Here is a 20,792-nt window from a genome sequence, read left to right as displayed (position 1 = left end):
AAACCTTGTTATAAAGAAATGCCATATGCTACAAGAACATTCCAGTAGCTGGAGTGGATAAAAGGGTGCATCACTAATAAAAATATCTTTGCAACTGGTAGGTCATTCGTAGCATGGAAGTGAATGCTCACCTCTAAGATACACTCTAGTCTCCAGATGTTTAATACGTTGTAGAAAATGTATATATACATACTACCGGTTTTTGAAAATGACATGCTCTCGAAATTCTATGTTTGTGTTTCTAGTCATTGTATACACTACATTATAAGCACATGCGCGAAAATTTCCCCGAGTCTTCTCACTAACCTCTTCAGTTTCTTTAGACAGAAAAACAGATGATACTTGACCCAGTTTTTTTTTTTTCCTCTCTTTTATGTCTTTATGAATGAGTAAATAACAGTATACAAAGAGAAAAAACTATACAAGAGAATATGATATACCCCAGAACAACCAGGCTAGGACATCCTTACTTATTATCAATCGGTATGCCATCAAAATCTACCATTTATCCGTCTTGTAGTTCAATACATAAGCACTCTTTGTATAAATGGGATGCACATGTATGTACAAACATAACCTGGTATTTGGAGCATATCATGGCGTATACAAAAGACATTCAGCATCATGCAAGAGTACCATTAGTACCAAGCTGCAGCTACCTGATTACAACATGACCAATTATCACAAAAAGCTTGAGGAGCATTTACCATCGGCATATCCCAGGAGCCTCCGTTCGGCTTAAAGAAAGCATCTCCTCATACTTTGAAGCATATACAAAGCCCCACAACTGCATTACATGAAGAAGTTCTGGATTTATTTCTTCATTTTAGATGACAGTGTCAAAACTATAAATGCATCACAGTCAAATACTTGGTAAGCCAAACTGTTGAGAACATGAGAGAGAGAGAGAGAAACGGTGCATTTCTGCATACCTCAACTTCCTTCACTTCAAAGTCTTCCGAGTGCGCAAGACATGGATTTCCATATGTTTCCGAAACAGAACTTGATCCATTCAATCTTTAAAATAAAATGAATTGAAAATGTTACAAAACTGATGGAGCATCCAGATTCCTAAAAAAAGGAACAAATGGAGCAGAATCCTTACAGATCAGCATCCAAATACAGTGCAAAGTGACCACCTCCACCAATTGCCAGAAATTCAGTGGAGCACAGAGTAAAATAGCGATTTACACCTGATAACAGACAATGTCATTCCACTAAACATAGTCTTACTTACCAATCCAAACAAGAGGTTGAACCAACACAGAGCACCCTTTTGAGAGCATGGTCCCTTTAAGGGAAGGTTTAGGTTCAGAACCATACTGCTGAGTGCATTCCAGGTGTATAACATTATCTCTTCAATCTTCTGTTATGTTTCCACATTTTATATATGTTTCACATAATCATAATTTCTTTCTACAATATCCTCAGGTAGAACAGAGAGAACTCTAGTATAGCATGAACTCATTCATAAAAATGATAGCCTCTGTGTTAACAAGGATCTTACTTCATATATGGCAAATTACATATTCATGAAAATAAAATATTAAAACATTTCCAACCAAGCATTAGAAAAAACCCAGATGCTTTTTTTTTAATCCACATTCTAATTACATCTTGGAACCATAAAAAGGAGATCAATGCAATTGCATATAGAAAATAAAAGTTCATTTCCCCCAATAGAAACTGAAATTCAGCATCCTAAGCAGAAAAGTACCCATCTTGGTACTTTTTAAGAAGGGATTCAGTGTTCGTTCATACCACAAGTCCCTCATTACACAAAAGTTATACTTATATAAAAAAAAAAAAAAAAAAAAAGTCCCTCATTACACAAAAGTCAATCCATTCCCTTGGAAGAACATATGGAAGACTTAGGTTGTGTTTGGTTGTTGAACCAAACTTAACTCATCTCAACTCATCTAAAACCAATCAATGATTGGACTCACTACTTTTCAACTTCCCATAAAAAAGTTAAACTCATCTCAACTTACTTCATACATTTTAAGCTAAAAAATTAAATTCATCTCAACCTAAATAAGTTAAACCCATCTCAATGAGACCCACAAAATACTACTATTCACAACTCAACTCAACTCATTTCAACATCCAAACGTAGCAGGCTCCCCTACAAGCTTCCTATTTCTTGGGAATGGCTTCCTTTGGGAAGAATCTCATAGACAATCTAAAGAAACGCCGAAGCATTGTGATGGATTGGTGTTGTATGTGCAACAAAAAGTGGGGAATCCATTGACCACTTATTATTGCATTTTGAAGTGGCCATGAGCTTATAGAATGATATCTTTGCTATAGTGGGGCTACTTTGGGTGATGCCGAGAGGTGGTTGACTTGCTAGCAAGTTGGTGAGGCATCCAAACAAATTCTCAAATTGTAGATAGGTGGAAGATGGTCCCGATTTGTCTATGGTGGTGCATATGTATGGAGAGAATGAAAAGAGCTTCAATGATAGCAAACGGAGAATGGATGAGCTACAAGGTACATCTCGCGCCTATGGGCTGCTATAACTAAAGAATATGTTTCAAAAGAAGAATAAGCACAAGTATTACAATCTGCAGCTCAAATGGACTCTAATGAAGTCTCTATTGGTCTTATTCTTATTGTGCGCCTAGAATGTTTTTTCTTAATACTTTATTCCATTGGTCGTCTGTAATAGACTTTAATGGCATGAGCATTCATGGTTTCCTTGTATCTTTAGACAATTATGCATAGGTGTGCTCTTGTATGTGTCCCGTGTATTTAGGCTATGCCTATTCTTATTGATAAAATATTTTCTTTATGATAAAAAAAAAAAGCAGAATGCGTTGATTTGCAGAACCTAGGTAGAAAGAGTTAATTTGCAGAACACTATATATAATCCTCTTAATGATGACATGCTAACTTCATTGATAAAGCTAATATGCAGTAGTAAGTGCCCATGAGGCACCGAAAAAAGTACCTGTTGGGCGATAGATAACGGGATGACCGGGTTTATTCGTGAAAACAAATGTACTGTTGGTTCCCTGTTCAATGTCCAGGGTCAACATGATACAAGAAGTAATATAGTTACTAAGTGAATTCAAAATAATTATGAGTTTTAGCAACCTGATATTTTCTCTTGTTGGTTGGTCTTAGGGGTGCCTCAACCAAGCCACCAAATACTGCACCTTTACGGTCTCCAATAACCTGAAGGAATATTAAGATAATATGACGAGTGCAGAAGTTTTTTTATTTTTTTTTATGAATAAATTATTAAGAGATAATATGACGAGTGCAGAAGTTTTTTGTTTTTTTTTCATGAATAAATTATTAAAGATAATATGACGAGTGCAGAAGTTTTTTTTTTTTTTTTTTTTTTTTTTTTTTTTTTTTTTTATGAATAAATTATTAAGATAATATAACGAGTGCAGGAGTTTTATGGTCAAATTGAGTATAATGACCTCCAAAAGGATTCTTGTATATAGTGACATCCAAATGATTTATAAAAACACTTATCATGGATTTAGCTTAGTAATAGAAATAAAAGAGGCTATCTTTTTCAGCTGAATAACTGTTTCAAAACCAAAAGCCTCCACTTTATTTGCAAAATGTCCCAGACAATTTAAACTTTCAGAAGACAGACTTACAAAAAAAAAAAAAAAAAACCTTTCAGAAGATAGTAAAATCCAATATTGCCTATGAATTCCCCTCCAAGAAAAACATCTTTCCCTAAAACTCTGAACTTCTAAACAAAATTCTCTCGATCCTTTCTATGCGGTATTACAGCCAAAAATCCCAAACTTCAAGTTAATATCCAAAAAAACGATGATATATATACTTACCAGCAAGCTGAGCCCGGGCCAAAGCATGCTCCTTCGGTACAGGGTTGAAAGTGATATGCCATGCCTCCATGTACTATAAAGGACAATAGATATGTCAGAAAAAGTACCATAATTGTTTAGTGATAGAAAGACCATACAACTTAGGAAGATCCATTTCATTTATGCAAATGAGATTCACACCTATAGAGCAATAACCATTGCCTCCCTTGAACAAGTGCTGGAAGGGAAGCATAAAGAGCACTTCTACTTTTCTCTGAAAGAAGAAATGAAGGCTCAGAAACATCTGGGACTTTGACCAAGCCCACAGACTCTTTCTCATTTTCCATATGCCTCATTTCAACTCCAGAAATTCCTGCATCATTCCCATCAGATATCATGTCAGAGTCACCCTTGCGATCTTGGTTTCGATAGCCACCGATCCTTGCAGCCTTGTAAATAGCTTTACCGAGTGAATGTTTCCCCCTAGAAAATAAGCTTTTCTTCCCACCACTTTCTTTCGTTAAAGTATCAGATTGCCGGTCCCCTGATTCTACTTTGTCATTATTCTGTTCATCTGACTTCAAATTATCCCCAGGCTCAGAGGATGACAATAGGGAATATAGAAATGCTGTAAAAGAAGAAGTATCAGGCCCATCGACTACATCCCCAGAACCCTCTGCACTAATTGACTCTTGTTGACTTCTCTTCGACTTGCTCGCATCTTCCTGTTCAATAATATATTTTTAAAAAAAAACTAGAGTCAAAACAAAAAATGATTATATGTACAAAGGGTTTTGTTTCTACATGCATACGTTAGCTTATCACAGGTTACCATGTTATTACTTGAGGGGTCAAAATTTCACCATGCTCCCCGGCTTTATGCCTGACACAATTGATGCCATGCAAAGCCAAATCGCGGATATAGGAGCTTGGTCTGGTAAAAAGTTTAACTAATCCATCATGAATAGGCATGGGACCTAGTTCAATTCCTAAATAGATAACACAAAATTCGATTTTTAAGACCCCAATTAATTAGACCGTGTTCCCATATTCAAGATTGTTTCCGTGTACTTGGCTATGCCTACTTTTCGTATTAATAAAGTTCTTACTTACTGTAAAAAGAAAAAAAGAAGAAGATTGTTTTACTCCACTACACTTCTCAATCACTCTATCCAGCTTCCTTCAATGCACAGAGCGCGGTTCTTATAATTTTAGCCAATTATATGAATCAATTATGCTAGACGTCCGGTAACGGGCCCTAACCATCACCCTCGCATTTTTTGTATCGTTTAGAACTACATACCTCCCACTTTCTGTTGATCGCAAGGAAAAATAGCATAACCCCCACCCTGTCTATCAATACTAGAAAATCCATCAATTCTTAGACCCTATAGGTGTTCCATGATTCCATCAAAGAAACAAGAAAGAAAGAAAGAAAGAAAAATAAATCAATAACCACAAAAAGAAGAAAAAGAAAATAAACCAAGCTTTATCAAGGAACAGTAGAGGGAGAGAGACTTACAGTGGGTGAAGGAGGAGGATGAGGTTGAGGTTCCGAGGGTTTGTCAGAGATGGGGTTGAGGAAAACAGTGGTGAGATCAGAAACAAAGTGGACGGCTTTGTTCCGCAGCGACTGTTGCCTACCCATTTTCTAAAAAAAGCAAAGGAATTTCAAGCCTCAACCTTTAAATCGTCTATATATGATTGAGGATGCTTATTCCCACCTTTCTCTTTTCTCTTTTCCTTCTTCCTTCTTCCTTTTTTGACTTCTGCTTCTCTATGCTAGAAGAATCCTTGCCTACGAGCCCTATGATTCCATTATAACCTATAAAGACTTCCACCATATGGCTTATGAGTAAAGATGGAAATTATTCCTCTTAACCCATAGATTGAGGAAGAAAGAGCATGCTCAAAGACGCATGTTCTTTTCAGGGAGGGGATACTTTTGCAGGTAATTGTTGTCACCCAACACAATCTCTGACATAACTTACAACTTTGTAATGGACGAGGCTGGGGGTTTCTGTGTTGGAGGTCTGGTCGGCTTCCACGCTAGTCAACGCCATCACCTGCTTTTCAAAATATAAACTATGGTTTTATCTCCCACGTCGAAGAAGATGACTTCATGGCCCAATGGATAAGGCGCTGGTCTACGGAACCAGAGATTCTGGGTTCGATCCCCAGTGAAGTCGGACTGTGTAAAGTTGTGACTGTTGTTTTCAAGATCTATTTTAACACTCTGGTCGGGGTATGTGAACGACATCGTTTGATATAGTGGGCTTCAAGTTTTAGAGGCCCAAGTATTTTGGCCCAATTTGGATTTCATGAAACTCACGATTGAGGTGATTACTGTCATTTGTGGTTAATCAATAACGGTAGGTGATATCTTATCAATAAATTAGTATCAGGTCCTACTTAATCAGTATGATCTCTTAGAACTTTTAGGATATTTTCTTAAGTATTTTGGTCCAATTTGGATTGAATGAAACACACCACTGAGGGGATTACTTTCATTTGTGGTTAATAGGTCATATCTGATCAATAAATTAGTATCAGTCTCATCTGTTAGAACATTTAGGATATTTTTTTCAAGTATGTTTTTCAAACCCTACTTATTATTCTCGAAAATTGATAAACGTTGATGTGTAACAAAGAATCGATTTTTAAAGAAGATAAATTATGTTTGTAATCTTAGAGTGTGTAAGCTCTGCGCATTTCCTTTGAAAAAAATGATAAATTTAGAATATACATAAAAAAATCATTTTTTTAATGATAGATCGACTGTTTTTCAAAATAAGTGTGCGGGTCTTACTCACCCTAAAACTATATCTAGCATTATTTTTTAAATAAATCTAGACAAATGAATAATCTCCATATGAAGTCTAAAAACATTGTGGAGAAAGTCCCTTGGACTCATACAATAAGAATTGGGATCGTTCCCTCAAAATGAATTGAAGACGTAGCTTAATCCATAATGGTACAAATCAATGAACAAAAATATTGGACATAAATCTCATTTTCTTAATATAATGGACTGACTTGATCCGCCTCAGTAAGCCAATAGGGTTCAATATTCCTGCACAAATTGTCTAAAAAAATAATTATATATTCGAAATTAAAATGAGCTAAATATAATTTTAGGAGGTTCAAGTTTAATACATTCATTTTTTAAAAAAAAAAAATAGAATTTATTATTAAAATAATAATTTTTTTGGAAAAGTGTAGAGTCTACTTTTAAAAAATTAATTTTTTTCATGTGGATCTTATGTCTTATTCACTTTATTCAAAAGAATTACGCAACGTTTACACAATTTAATATTGTAAATATCTCTTTCTTTTTTAAAAGAGAATACACAAAATTCACAATCATTTATCTAAAAGAAATAATGTAACTCCTTATTTTAAATATTGTCATTTTTTGGATGACGCGTCCGTGACTGAATACAAGAAAAATAAAAATGGAAAGAGAAATATTAATTATCATTCTATAACATATATTAATATGTGATTTGTGATTTTTATATTTTCTATTTAAACAGGATAATTAACCGTAAACGGTAATTAACCGTTTAAAGTGCATCGTCAGTCTTCCACAAACATTAATAAGACAAGGCACCGAGAGAGAGAGAGAGAGAGAGAGAGTCATAGGCAGAGAGAGAGAGAGAGAGAGACAATGGCGACCCTTAGAGTACCAGAAGCGATTACGTCACCAGCTGAGGACGCCGAACAACTCCGAAAGGCTTTCCAAGGTTCTCAGTTCAATCTGACTTCATGTCCACTCTATTCCTTTACTACTGATTCTGATTATCAATGTGATCGCTTGCTATTCTTTTATTATTCTTATCATCATCATATCGTTTTGACCATATGCATTTGATCAGCATTCAAATTTTTTCTCCTTGCTGAATTTCTGTTTTTTGGGTTCTAGCTATATGATCGCTTTTTAAGTTTTCTAAATCTGATCCGTTAATGATCCATTGATCATGATCGCTTCTCTTTTTGTTCCTTTTTAATGGTGCATTATTTTTTTGGTTATCGCCAAGCTTTTGTTACTTTGAGAGTCTAGAATTTATATCGCGAAGCATCTGAGGAAGGAACCGCTCTTTATGATCTGTGTGCAACACGGTTTGGATCCAGCATTGTTTGCATTGTTTAGTTGTAAAAGAAGTTTTGATTATTTATCGGTTAACTGCAACACATTTCAGATCCGGCATTGTTTGCATTGGTTGGTTGTAGAAGAAGTTTGATCGCTTATTGGTTAACTTGGGAATTTTTCATACCCAATACAAATCCTTGGGTCGAGAATTCTAATCTTTCTGAAAAGAATTTTGCCTTGGATGGATACATTACGAGCTGTCCTGATAATATGTTGCAGGATGGGGAACCAATGAGGCCTTGATCATATCTATATTGGCTCACAGGAATGCAGCTCAGAGGAAGTTAATCAGGCAGTCCTATGCTGAAACTTATGGGGAAGATCTTCTTAAATCACTAGACAAAGAACTTTCAAGTGACTTTGAGGTCAGGTTATATTCACGAATATTTTAATTGTTAAAATGGCAATGCTTTTCAAATAGTCATTGAATATTAGCGGAGTAAATAATCATGCCAAGAGGCTCGGCATAGTTTTCATTGTACTCTTTAGTTGATTAGGAGAGGATTGAGGGAGGCAGAAGGCTAATCCTCTTACTTCCACATTTTATTGGCATGAAACAGCGGCTTGTACTGCTATGGACTCTGGATCCAGCTGAGCGTGATGCATTTTTGGCTAATGAAGCAACAAAGATGTTGACATCAAACAATTTGGTTCTTGTGGAAGTAGCGTGTACTAGGTCTCCTCTTGACCTCTTTATGGTAAGGCAGGCATATCATGCTCGTTTTAAAAAATCTCTTGAAGAGGATGTTGCATATCATACATCTGGAGATTTTCGGAAGGTACATCCTTAAACCCACAGGTCATCGGTAGATTTATTCGAGTTGCCAAACATTGAATCAGACATTTTCGGTGTTGTGCCTACAAAATGATACTTTTATCGGCATTTGATGATGTCTTTACACACCTTTTTGCCCTATCAGAAACTTAATTGAAATAAGAAGTTTCATGGGACTAATGCATCCTTTGGACCTTGGTGATATTACAAGAATAGATACGTACAAAATCTCTAAGTGTCTATAGGTGTGCATTACATCAATTACATTTGCATCTTGACAAAAACTAATGGTTTGATACGAGCCCTTTAGAATGGCCACAAGATGTCGTAAGGACCAAAAATCAGGATTTACTTTCATACTCTTTTATTTCACATTGTTGGTAGCTGCTATTCATTCCAACCTCTTAGAATATTTGTCTTCTTTTTGCTATGATTGCAATCCATGCACTGGCTGATGATTAACTCTGCTTCCATCACAGCTTTTGGTTCCCCTTGTGTGCTCATTCCGATATGATGGAGATGAAGTGAATATGAAATTAGCAAAATCCGAGGCCAAGATACTTCATGAGAAGATATCCGAGAAATCTTATAATCATGATGAGCTCATTAGAATTCTGACTACAAGAAGTAAAGCACAGTTGAATGCGACACTTAATCACTATAACAATGAGTTTGGAAATGCCATTGACAAGGTATATAGCATCTCTTATGATATGTGTGTGATGTAGCTAGGATTGCACCCGAGGTTGGATCCTGCAATGTGACATTTGTGGTCTGATTTTTCAGTGAGAAAATCCTTATTGTACTTCTTGTCCTGAAAAAAAAAAGTACTGCTTGTTCTGACCACCCAAGGCTGTGCTAGGAGATTCATATCTAAGGTATCCCTCCAGGACTCCACTTAGTGGGACCAGCTGGGTAATAACCATATGATTCTGATCTCTACGGAAGAAAAATATAACTAACAAGTAAAACAAAAAAGTAGCTAAATGTGATAGCATACAGAAAAGGGTCTAGGAGCAGTCCTGGTGCACTATCAAATTTTTGAGGAGTAATTTTACATACAACCGTGAAGTATATAAATGCCGCGTAATCGTTTTGAAAAAAAGTGGGTCTATTAAAAAATTAAATTTTTTCATGTAGGTCCCATGTTTTATTCACTTTTTCCAAAGCGATAACGCAGCGGTTGCATAATTCACGGTTGTAAATATCTTTTCTCATTTTTGAGTGACTGACTTTATGACTATCCAATTTTGAGTGATGGTTTGTCTATCACTGTTATAAGGTCAATGTTATGAGCTAATATAGATCAAAGCAAGAAGGATTCTACGCATGAATGTGCAGAATGATAATCCGCTGCCATTCAAACTGATGATGGGCAACTTTTTGCAGGATTTGGAGGCTGATCCTGATGATGAGTACAAGAAATTACTGAGAGCAACAATTGAGTGCTTGACCTACCCTGCAAAATATTTCGAGGAGGTTCTGCGGCTGGCAATAAACAGGTTGGGGACAGATGAAGGGGCTCTTACAAGAGTGGTGGCCACTCGAGCAGAGGTTGACATGGAACGGATCAAAGAAGAATACTATCGGAGGAACAGTATTCCTCTGGATCGTGCAATTACCAAAGAAACTTCTGGAGACTATGAGAAAATGCTTGTGACATTGATAGGACATGGGGATGCATGAGGAATGCTGCTGGCCAAGTGTCATTGCTTTTGCTGTGTCTTGTTAACTTGCATATGAATGAATGAATGTAGTTTGAGTTGCGTGCAATAAGTTGTCTTTAATTTGGATGCGTCTTGTTATGGTTTCAAGTGAGCATTGTTCTCATACGACTCTTTTTGAGTTCCAAATTGAACGAGGAGGGTTTTGCTCTTGTTCTCTGCTTATCCTTCATATTTTGATGATATCATATGCATGCCGCTGACGCATGTGCTGAACCCGCTGGCCATCAGAAGGCTTATCCACTATTGTTGGTTTAATTATCTTATCTTTGGATCTAAATCTTTGTCGAGAAAAGATGTATTAATGCCCTAGCAACAAGTTTTGCAGTGCACGTGAACAGGGCACAAAATGACATCCGCATTTCCTTTTTTTTAACTCCAAATGGCTCACCCAAGCCCTTACATCACATGGCCCCAGCTCCTGCATCTGACATAGGTATAATGCTCTTGGTAACTACGCATACAGCTTTTACGCCACTACGTTCAAACGCACTTTATCATCTCCCCTAATTTGTCAAATGCGCCGGGCATGTTTAAAAAGGGTATGTATCCTGGATGCCTCCTTGTCATGTTTAAGAAGGGTATGTATCCTGGACACTTTCACCAAACCACTAGCCCCCCAAACTCACCTAGTATTCAGTTTGGATGCAACTTTGATCGGAAGAATTTGATTGTCCAGATGGGATCATTTTGAGAGAGTTGGATCATCAAGGTTGGCCATAGATAGATCGAGCCAACCAGAATGCGGATACATTATATAGCCACGCCGAACAAAAGTTAAACCAACATTTGTGCATACAATTAGGCTACTAAACAAATGTTACTGAATTCTGCAAAAGAAATCACATTGAAGAGAGAAATAAATTAGCAGCAACAACAGACACACAAGATCGTCTGATAAGAGGGAATGGATGTGTGCCGATTGGAATAACTGAGCTTGGAGTTGCCGAGAAGGATGGATATTGAAAATCTCATGAGGAGTGAAGAAAGGGGCTGCTGATGGGATAGGAGAGGAATCAGAGGATCAAATTGGTCGGAGTTGCCAGGGAAGGACGGATATTGAAAGGCTCATGGGGGGTGAAGAAAAGGGGGCTGCTGATGGATAATAGACGAATCAGAGGATCTAAGTGGTTGAAGTGCTGAACAGTAAATAGGGGGTGAAGTAGAAAGGGGTGAGGGAAGTGTTCATTGGGCTTATTTGTCATCTCCTTTCCCGTTCTTTATAAAACCTGAACCAATAATGTTTTGATATTGACAGTCAAGCAGATAGAAATAACTGAATGGATAGTCGACATAACTGAATGTTAAACCCTAACAATGTATTGGAATAACAGTACTCATTCACTCCAAAACCTTCAATCTTACAGTCCTCATCTTGACACAAAAGTTCATTAAGGGATATGAAGAAAGCATTATGCACTGATATTATTTAAACCAAGGCAATGCTGCTCTCACCACCAGGGGGCTGGCGGACACCACCAAGATAGTCTCTTGACTTTGCCTTGCCATCAGCAAAGATGTCATTTCCACTCATTTCTCTCAGCTTAGCCGTGCTCAGTGGCTTTTCAGTGGATCCTGGAGGAACATCTCCCTTAAAAATATCATTGCCAGTCAGCTCTGCAAACTTCTGGTTATGTAATTTTTTTGCTGTCTTGATATCTGGTTCTTCACTAAACATGATATTACTCTGACCACCAGCAGGCTATAAAATTGATAAACAAAGACAAGAATTAATTTATATAGCTGTGAGCCAAAGATGAGAAAATTAGGGAAAAAAAAAAAAAAAAGCACATCAATTTGAGAAAAATTTTCAAGTTCAAACCAATGTTTTGAATACCGTACCGGACAGCGTACCGGTCAAGGCACTGGAACGAAATATTTCGGTACCGGTACCGTTTTGGGATAGCGTTTCGGGATAACGTTTCGGGATAGTCGATCTATAAATAAATTATATATATAAAAATTATATTCTAAAATAATAGTCTATATATAAATAAATTATATACAAATACATATATATATAAATTATAAATAGTCTAATCTGAATTGAGGGTTAAAAAATAAGTTTGTAGTTTGAAAAAACGAAAAAAAAAAAAAAAAAAAACACAGGCCGAAATATCGGCCGGTACCGGCCGAAATATAGGCCGGTACAGGCCGAAATTGAGGCCGGTATGACCGGTACCGGCCGGTACGGCCGGTATTTTGGCCGGTACGGAACAGGTATAGTACCTGTACCGGCCGGACGGCCGAAACGAAAAATTTCGGCCGTACCGGCCGGTACGGTACGAAATTTAAATCTTTGGTTCAAACACCTATAAAAAAAAACTTCCAAGTTCAAACCATCAGCCTACAGAAAAGGATAAATGTTTAGCGGAACTGCACAACTAGAAGGGTACATCCCTTCATTCTTTGTGCTTGAATATGTTATTGATAAACATCATCATAAAAGCCAGAAGAAAACAACAAATATTAGACAGAACACTTGATGTAGCCTTGCATCTATTAAAAGTAGTGCTAGAAAGAAACTATGGAAATGATGCAATTTGGCAATAATTTGGATAGGATGACAAAAAATGAACCTTCAAGGGAAGAAAGAAATGCAAGTTAGGAAATCAAGCGATTATGATAAAGAAAAGGTGTTCAAGTATAACTGTGAACTACTTTAATACATGTCTTACATCCCTTGAAATAATGCATAACTCGAAAGGATTCATGGTGGTTATCATATGATTGCAATTGAAATTACAATCAAAGGATCCCATTCTGACATTTCATATGCTTGGAATTCAGCTTAATTTGAATTCAAAACATTTGCAATTTAGGAATGCATAAAATTGGACACTTCATAACTAAATATTAGACCCATCCCATAAAGTTATCCCACATGGTGTATTAGAAAAGGAGATAGCACAACGACAACTGTAAGCTTTTCCACCAAATTATGAACTATAAAGACAATAAAATATTCTCTTGCGTGCCAAAAAGAGTACTCACATTGGAAACTTTGACAGACGTTCGGACATTTCGAGGTGCAGGTTCCACCACGTTTCTGGTTTCTTTCGATTCCAATGTGCGTGCAGCAGCTACTGACCGAGGCACAATTTCAGGAGGGGGGCCAAAGATGTCGTGTCCACTAAGCTCCTTGGACTTGGCATTTGATGTCTGCTTCTTACACATTTTGTCCGACTCACTTTGCAATGTTCCACTTAATTCACGCTGCTTTGCTACCTCAGGGAGAGAAGTAGGCTTCTTGGGAGAAACACTCCCGTCAGCACTGAATGAGATTTGACTAATTCCATTCATTGCTTGCTGAAACTCCAACCATTATAAGTAAGAAGAAGAATAGCCAACATGATGGATTTCTGTGCTCGTATTTTACAGTGAATGCAAAGAGATAAACTAAATACCTGGTAAGTACGTAGCCCTGTTTTGTTATGATTAGCGGCATCATATTCAGATGCACCATCTTCATTTTTTCCAGCAAATATACCACTACCAGTGATTTCTTTCAATTTATACCCGGAACATGGCCTGAATGTAGCACATGAAATAGTTCCAACTAGCCTTAGATAAAAGACAGCCACTACATGAAATCATGCTTACAACAGACCATGCAATGAGAACCCTAAATGATGTAGCCATAAGATTGATTATAGCAACAAAAACTAATAATACGTTTCTTATTTTTTATTTTTGCTTTTATTTTTTTACTTATTTTTTTGTATTTCTTATTTTGTCCCGATCTCATCAACACTTTCTTTACTTATCAAAAATAAAAATGTCCCTAATCCTGCCCCACATAAATTGTAAACCAATTCCTCTATGCAATGGAACTTGATTTCTTAGCTTTGGTCCATAAAGGAGTTGCGTTTGAAGTATACATGAGTGATAGTGCTGAACTACCAAAATAGACTCTAAAGCACCTTCTTTGGGCTTTTAGCCTCTACATCAACAATCAAATGAAATTTAAGTTTGCCACCCTACTACAAACAAGCTATTCTTCATATCAATCTTGCTTTGCCAGTGATTTTGATAAGCGGACGTTTTACCCCCATCATCGGATTCAATAGCTTAAGAGCATTTTCAGCGAGAAACTACAAGTCAGACTAGAGGAAGTCTTAAAAGATCATTGATTCTCATATTCTTCTAAGATGCAGTTTCTTCACGCTTGGAAAGTGTTTGTATGGGATTGCGGGCTTTAATCACGTTTACATTTCAATTTTCTTTTTTTCTCTTAGAGATTAATCAGAAAAGAAGCCTCAGTATAGTTTCTAAGACCGACCAGGAACATCAAAATAAGACTAAGATTCTACCAGTCGCATAGCTAATATTTTCCACGGACCAGAAATCAGATCAAAGCCAAGAAAGTATCAGTTAGATCTGAAAATTCCATCAAAGTGAAAATTACATAAGAATCATATTTCGAATGGAAAAGAATCGAGAATCACAAAAAAGATAACGCACGCAACGAAATCTCAGAGCATATAATTGCATTGTAAGCCACTTTTAGAGTGAAAAAGAAAAACAAGTGAACGTCAACGAGAGAAGCTTTAAGCCAAAAATAGAAAGGGATCTTACTTTTTCATGAGGCTCTGAGCTTCTTCGTCTGTCAGCTGACATCCGTGGAGGACTTTGCTGATTCGATCGGACGGCTGAAATTTGAAAATGAACACGCAAACCAGATGTCTCGATTAGCACGAAATGCTGCAGAAGTGAGAAGAAAGGAGCATTATATTCGTCACCGGAGAAATTTAAGAGGCAACTTACCTGGTGAGAGCGAGCGCCGGAGACGGTGGCCGGAGAATGGGAAGGAGGGACCTCGGACCAGGTGAGCAGATCGGCAGTGGACGTGTGAGGCTTCCTCACCGGTGTGCTTCTCTCCATTCTGTGTCTCTCTGCGTGGTCACCGCTCTTGAGTTTGAGATATTTTAAAAAGATTCCGAGCCTCGTTTCGTTAGGCAGTTAGATATTAAATGCGATGAATTTTTTTAAGTCGGATAAAATATTATTATAATATAATTTTTATTTTATATTTTTAAAAAATTAAATTATTTATTATATTTTATATAAAAATTTAAAAAAATTATAAAAATAAAATGAGACCAAATAATTTAATTTTGTGGACTTAAAAATTTCGTACGGATAAAGACCTCAAACAGATCCTCTTCGTCTTATTTATATATTTTGTTATTTGATTTCTTTAATATATAATATTTTTTTAAAAAAAAAATACAACAATCTAATATTTCATATTATTGAAATGGATTTCATCCATTAAAATAAGTCTTTTATAGTAAAATAAAGAAGATTCTTATCATTTTTTTAATAACTTTATATTAATTGGTGTATATTTATTTTTGAGAAACTGTAACTCGCTGTTCCTTGATTTCCCATAAAAAAAATAAAATAAAATAAAAAAAAATAAAAAAAAAAGTGTCTTTTACTTCTTTTTATTTTCTCTTTGCATGTTAATTGATGATCTTCTATGCTAAGGCTAGCATCACACCATCTGTCATTTGCGGGTTTGTTTTACATCCTGTTAAAAATTTACTGGATACATCTTGTTTGAAAATTGAATAGATAAAAGATTGATTTAACTAAAAAAATAAGTCAACTTTTTCATCGATCTTTCAATTTTGATCATTCACTTCTCAATAAGATATATTTAGTAAATTTTTAAGTCAAACCTTTCATTCCCTAGCATTTCTCGTATTTCCTTCTCTGTAAAGAATGACATGTGCCGGATACCATATCATATTAAAAATAAAAAAAATAATGAGAAAACAATTTTCCCTTGAAATGGCCTACCACCCTTTTGGGTTGAGGACTCGCCATCCCTAAGGGAGGCCCAAGGAGTAGATATTTGATCGACTAGATTCGTTGGGATCCTATTATGGTGAAGACCCACCATATTCATGTAGGTCTGGAAAACCCATCCAGATCAAGACATTAAAATTGTAACACACCTGATAGTAGATGTTTGGATGATTAGAAAATATACAAAAAAATTACTCAATTCGAGGGGAGCACTTCCGTTAAAGAAAAGAAGAATATAATAAGAGAAGGAGAAATAATATTTGCATTAATTTTCAAAAAATTCTAAACGCAACCACCCGTGTATCCCCGTTGCGGCCTTGGTGCCTACGTGGCATAAGTGCTAAACGACACCATTTAATAATTTCAATTTATTTGGCCAAATTCCCCCGCATCAGTTCTTGTTTTCTCAGTTTCATCTCTGTTTTCTCTCATCCCACGCACGATCCCTAACCCTAACCCTAATCTACCCGTCTTCTCTCTCACGATCTTTGTCTTCTCTCATCCCTAACTCTAACCCACACGAACCCTAACCCTAATCTACCCATCTGTTTTCTCTCATCCCTAACTACTCGTCTTCTCTCTCACGATCTCTGTCTTCTCTCATCCCTAACTCTAGCCCACATCTAACCCACACGAACCCTAACCCTAATTTACCTGTCGTCTTCACCCTTGAGGCCACGAACTCTGTTCTTTGGATCGACGAACCCTCGAACCATGTAGATTCTCCATGACCCCGGATTCTTTGGATCGACGAACCCGCGAACCATTCTCTCTTCTCCACGACCCCGCAAAGCTCCATCCCCGTCGTCCTCCTTCTCCCCGAACCTCCATCCCCTTCATCTTCAACCCTGAGGCTGCGGCTGGACACGAACCCACGAACCCGATGGTCACTTCTCTATGCTTGATAACCCCCCAAGTTTTGTTTGGATTATTGCTTTTAGTTTTGCTCTCATCAGTTAAATTTGTGTTTGTGATTTTAAGTGTTGATTACTTGATTTGGAGATTTTGGTTTGATTTGATTCGGTTTATTTATCAGGTTTTGTTTGGATTTTTGCTTCTAGTTTTGCTCTCATTAGTTAAATTTGTGCTTGTAATTTTAAGTGTTGATTACTTGATTTGGAGATTTTGGTTGGATTTGTTTTGGTTTATTTATCATGTTTTGTTGGGATTGTTGCTTTTAGTTTTGCTCTCATCAGTTAAATTTGTGCTTGTGATTTTAACTATTAATTACTTGATTTGAAGATTTTGGTTTGATTTGATTCGGTTTATTTATCAGGTTTTGTTTGGATTTTTGCTTCTAGTTTTGCTCTCATCAGTTAAATTTGTACTTGTGATTTTAAGTGTTTATTACTTGATTTGGAGATTTTGGTTGGATTTGATTCGGTTTATTCCCCAGGTTTTGTTGGGATTGTTACTTTTAGTTTTGCTCTCCTCAGTTAAATTTGTGCTTGTAATTTTAAGTGTTGATTACTTGATTTGGAGATTTTGATTGGATTTGATTCGGTTTATTTATCAGGTTTTGTTTGGATTTTTGCTTCTAGTTTTGCTCTCATCAGTTAAATTTGTGCTTGTGATTTTAAGTGTTGATTACTTAATTTGGAGATTTTGGTTGGATTTGATTCGGTTTTTTGGGGGTTCATCTTAGAATGTCATCATCATCTTCATCAATATCTTCTTCATCTTTTCCCAAACGTACGTTTGGGAAAATCATTGTCCTTCTGCGAGCTCGAAACCATATTGAAATGGTCAACTACTGCAAAAAATCCTAGACGACCCTTCTTAGGGTGTTAAAAGTACAATACCTAGGTAAGTACATTATTTGTTGCCTACAATATTTTTTTATATATAATCATTTAATATGATGTACAGTTCATACATTTCTAATATATGCATGAAATGAGCAAGGCTTACCATACTATAAGTTTTTCAAGTGGATGGATAGTAATGAAGTGACTGAGCTATAAGTTCAAGAAAGAATACATGAACTGTTAAAGAAAGAAAGAGGTCGAGAAGATACTCGAGCTTCTTGAAAAGAGGGAGATTGAGCTGCGTAAGATAGTGGATCACCTCGAGAGGGTGCATATGGTACTATCCAAAAAAAGCGACAAGGTTATGCAAAAGGAGTTGGTGCTTAATGCACAAGAAGCTAAAATAAGGCGTTTAGGCACGCTACTTCGGATTTATTACTGTTTTGCATTTGTACATGTATTTTACCTAGTGTTATATAAGTAACTTGGGATTGTTGTTAGTAGTTCTATGTTTAGGTATTGGACTTATACATTTGTTTTATAATTGTACACCGCAACTTGTATGAACCAATTGTCTCAGCAACAATTGTCTCAGCACTTCCATCACTATCAGTGATGAACAAAAAAACCCAAATGCTCATAATCCATACTTTGTAGGAGTATTAAACATGTAAGAAGATGATTGAAAATTGATCACTAAAAGATATCTGTTACAGCATATAGCTTTTAGCAGCAACTTGTCAACATCGATGCAACTTTGGTCAAGACAAAGTTCTGCCTCCTTCCCAGTTATTGGGTCTATAATAAATGTGCTAAGAAGACATTTTATGTGCAGATATGGCCCTGGTTTAATTTTAATAAATGGCCATGGAGGGGTGGATTGGGGTGAGGGATGGATGCAGTGGGGAAGAAGATAGAGGAAGAGAGACATTCTTTTTTATGATTTAGTAAAAAACAACAAACAATGTTACAAAAACTCATTCACGCCATTTGGATAACACCATGCCAGCCAATATCGCTTTCGAATTCAATTGGATGGACTGGACCTAATTGCTACATTTTTCTTAATTATTTGGAGGCTTTATTGACAATTTTTAGAAAGAAATTGCTAAATAGAAAGAAATATTCCATATTAATCAGGGAATTCCATAGTTCCATCAAGTGGAACTTAGATGCGCTATTCACATTGCCAAATCACATTTTAATTGATAGGAATCATGCATATAATCATTTATTTTATCTCTCTAACTCTTGGTAATAAGTTATCTTTTTTATTAAAGCATTTCTCATTTATCAAACGACATGAGGCACCAAACAAATAACAACAAAGAAGATTGGTGGTGGATATTCAAGACAGTTGAAAAAGTGTCATGGTTGAACCTTTCACACTATAATGTCAACAAAATTCAGATTTAATGAAACCAGCAATGGCAATTTATCCTGATGTAAACGCAAGTTGTTTCCACCTGTATTAAAACCCAGAAGAGAATAGAATAGATTAAAATCAAGCAAAAATATAAACTAAAATCAAGCTTAAAAAACAAACCCCAAGCAAATTGCTTGGATACCAAATTTATAGCAGTAAATGAACAAACAGATCGGATCCACTTTCCTTTTCTTTTTATTTTTCATCCACTGATGGACGTGCAACGTTTACAACTAAAATCAAGCTTAAAAAAAACACTCCAAGCAAAGATATCAAATTTCCTTGTAAATGGTCTCTGTATAAAGCTAATAAACAAGCCATTTTTCACATACAAACAAAAAAGAAAAGAGCAACCCAGAGCAATAACCTAGCTAAATTTTCGATGAAAGAAAAACCCAAAAAGCCAAAAACAAGCCGTTCTCTTACCCAGAAATGCAGATGAAAGACTACACTAAAAACCCAGATGAGAAAATGCACAATGGATCGAAGACCGCAATAGAAGATGCACAATGGATCGAAAACAGCAAGAGAAGATGCTCTGGTATGGGGCTCGGAAGACCGCAAGAGAAGAGCAGGGCTTGGAAGACTGCAAGAGAAGATGCTCTGGTTTGGGGCTCAGTTTCTTTGAAATGTCAATTTCTCCCTCCCTCCCGCGTTATTTTTCTGGGTTCTTTTTGTTTTTTTCATTTTTTTTTAATATAAATTGCCACGTCAGCCGCGAGGCCACAGCGGGGTTACGACCTGGTTGTATATAGCACTATTTTTAACTTTCTTATTGAATTTTCAAATGAGTCCACACTACTACAAATACTAACCTGATCATACAAACTAATGGGCCCAAGGCCAACTTAACCAAATAGTAAAACAGTTCATATAATTCTAACACTATAAATGGGCCATGGCCCACATCAACACTAACTTGTGAGTAAACTAAATGGACTCCATCCAACACGCCCACATAATTAAGCCCATCAAGCCCAAATGTCGTTGGTTTGTTACTGTGCCTGTATAGAACTGTAACAAACCCTTCCCCTTCAAAGCACCTTGCCCACAAGGTGCTGTTATGCCATTCAGTCGAGTTAACATGATCTCGAACATTGCTCTGATTTGCCTCTGGTTCCTTGTCCAAGTGCTTTATAAAAATCTCACCCTTTGTGCCCTTCTTCAACATATACCTAGTTATATGCAGATTTTTCCAAGCAATAAGCCACTCAACAACAATCGAAAAGACTAAAATAATGACTAAGTTGTAGGCCACCAGTCTAGTGATGTGGGCTTGGCTTCCTACCACAAGTTTGGTTAGTGCTTCTCTCAACATCTTAAAGTTCAACACCTTGGACAACTTCTCCTATGTG

At 36.5% G+C, this 20,792-nt stretch overlaps 3 protein-coding genes and 1 non-coding gene across 4 annotated transcripts; 2 read left to right on the top strand and 2 right to left on the bottom strand.

Moving 5' to 3' along the window:
• Positions 1–486: 486 nt before the first annotated feature.
• LOC121252939 lies at positions 487–5,867 on the bottom strand. The gene is made up of 9 exons (XM_041152795.1): positions 5,519–5,867; positions 5,317–5,445; positions 3,996–4,519; positions 3,816–3,888; positions 3,100–3,180; positions 2,954–3,017; positions 1,106–1,193; positions 933–1,017; positions 487–787 (listed from the first exon to the last, which is right to left on the bottom strand). The coding sequence occupies exons 1-9, from the start codon at positions 5,636–5,638 to the stop codon at positions 704–706; spliced, it is 1,248 nt and encodes a 415-aa protein (XP_041008729.1). The 5' UTR covers positions 5,639–5,867; the 3' UTR covers positions 487–703.
• A 43-nt stretch (positions 5,868–5,910) lies between these two features.
• Positions 5,911–5,983, top strand: TRNAR-ACG. Its single transcript has one exon. It is a non-coding gene; the product is annotated as a tRNA-Arg (tRNA).
• Positions 5,984–7,367: 1,384 nt separating this feature from the next.
• On the top strand, positions 7,368–10,598 carry LOC121252941 (annexin D2-like). The gene is made up of 5 exons (XM_041152797.1): positions 7,368–7,540; positions 8,167–8,312; positions 8,508–8,726; positions 9,202–9,414; positions 10,112–10,598. The coding sequence occupies exons 1-5, from the start codon at positions 7,465–7,467 to the stop codon at positions 10,406–10,408; spliced, it is 951 nt and encodes a 316-aa protein (XP_041008731.1). The 5' UTR covers positions 7,368–7,464; the 3' UTR covers positions 10,409–10,598.
• A 1,117-nt stretch (positions 10,599–11,715) lies between these two features.
• On the bottom strand, positions 11,716–15,436 carry LOC121252940. Its single transcript, XM_041152796.1, has 5 exons — positions 15,214–15,436; positions 15,024–15,098; positions 13,854–13,979; positions 13,441–13,755; positions 11,716–12,148 (listed from the first exon to the last, which is right to left on the bottom strand). Exons 1-5 carry the CDS (start codon positions 15,328–15,330, stop codon positions 11,876–11,878), a joined length of 906 nt encoding a protein of 301 aa, XP_041008730.1. The 5' UTR covers positions 15,331–15,436; the 3' UTR covers positions 11,716–11,875.
• Between the last annotated feature and the right edge of the window lie 5,356 nt (positions 15,437–20,792).

The sequence above is a fragment of the Juglans microcarpa x Juglans regia genome, chromosome 2S, assembly GCF_004785595.1.
Source record: "Juglans microcarpa x Juglans regia isolate MS1-56 chromosome 2S, Jm3101_v1.0, whole genome shotgun sequence".
In the NCBI taxonomy this organism is placed as follows: domain Eukaryota; kingdom Viridiplantae; phylum Streptophyta; class Magnoliopsida; order Fagales; family Juglandaceae; genus Juglans; species Juglans microcarpa x Juglans regia.
The sequence above is the reverse complement of the archived record's forward strand: the minus strand, read 5'-3'. Positions and strand labels throughout refer to the sequence as shown.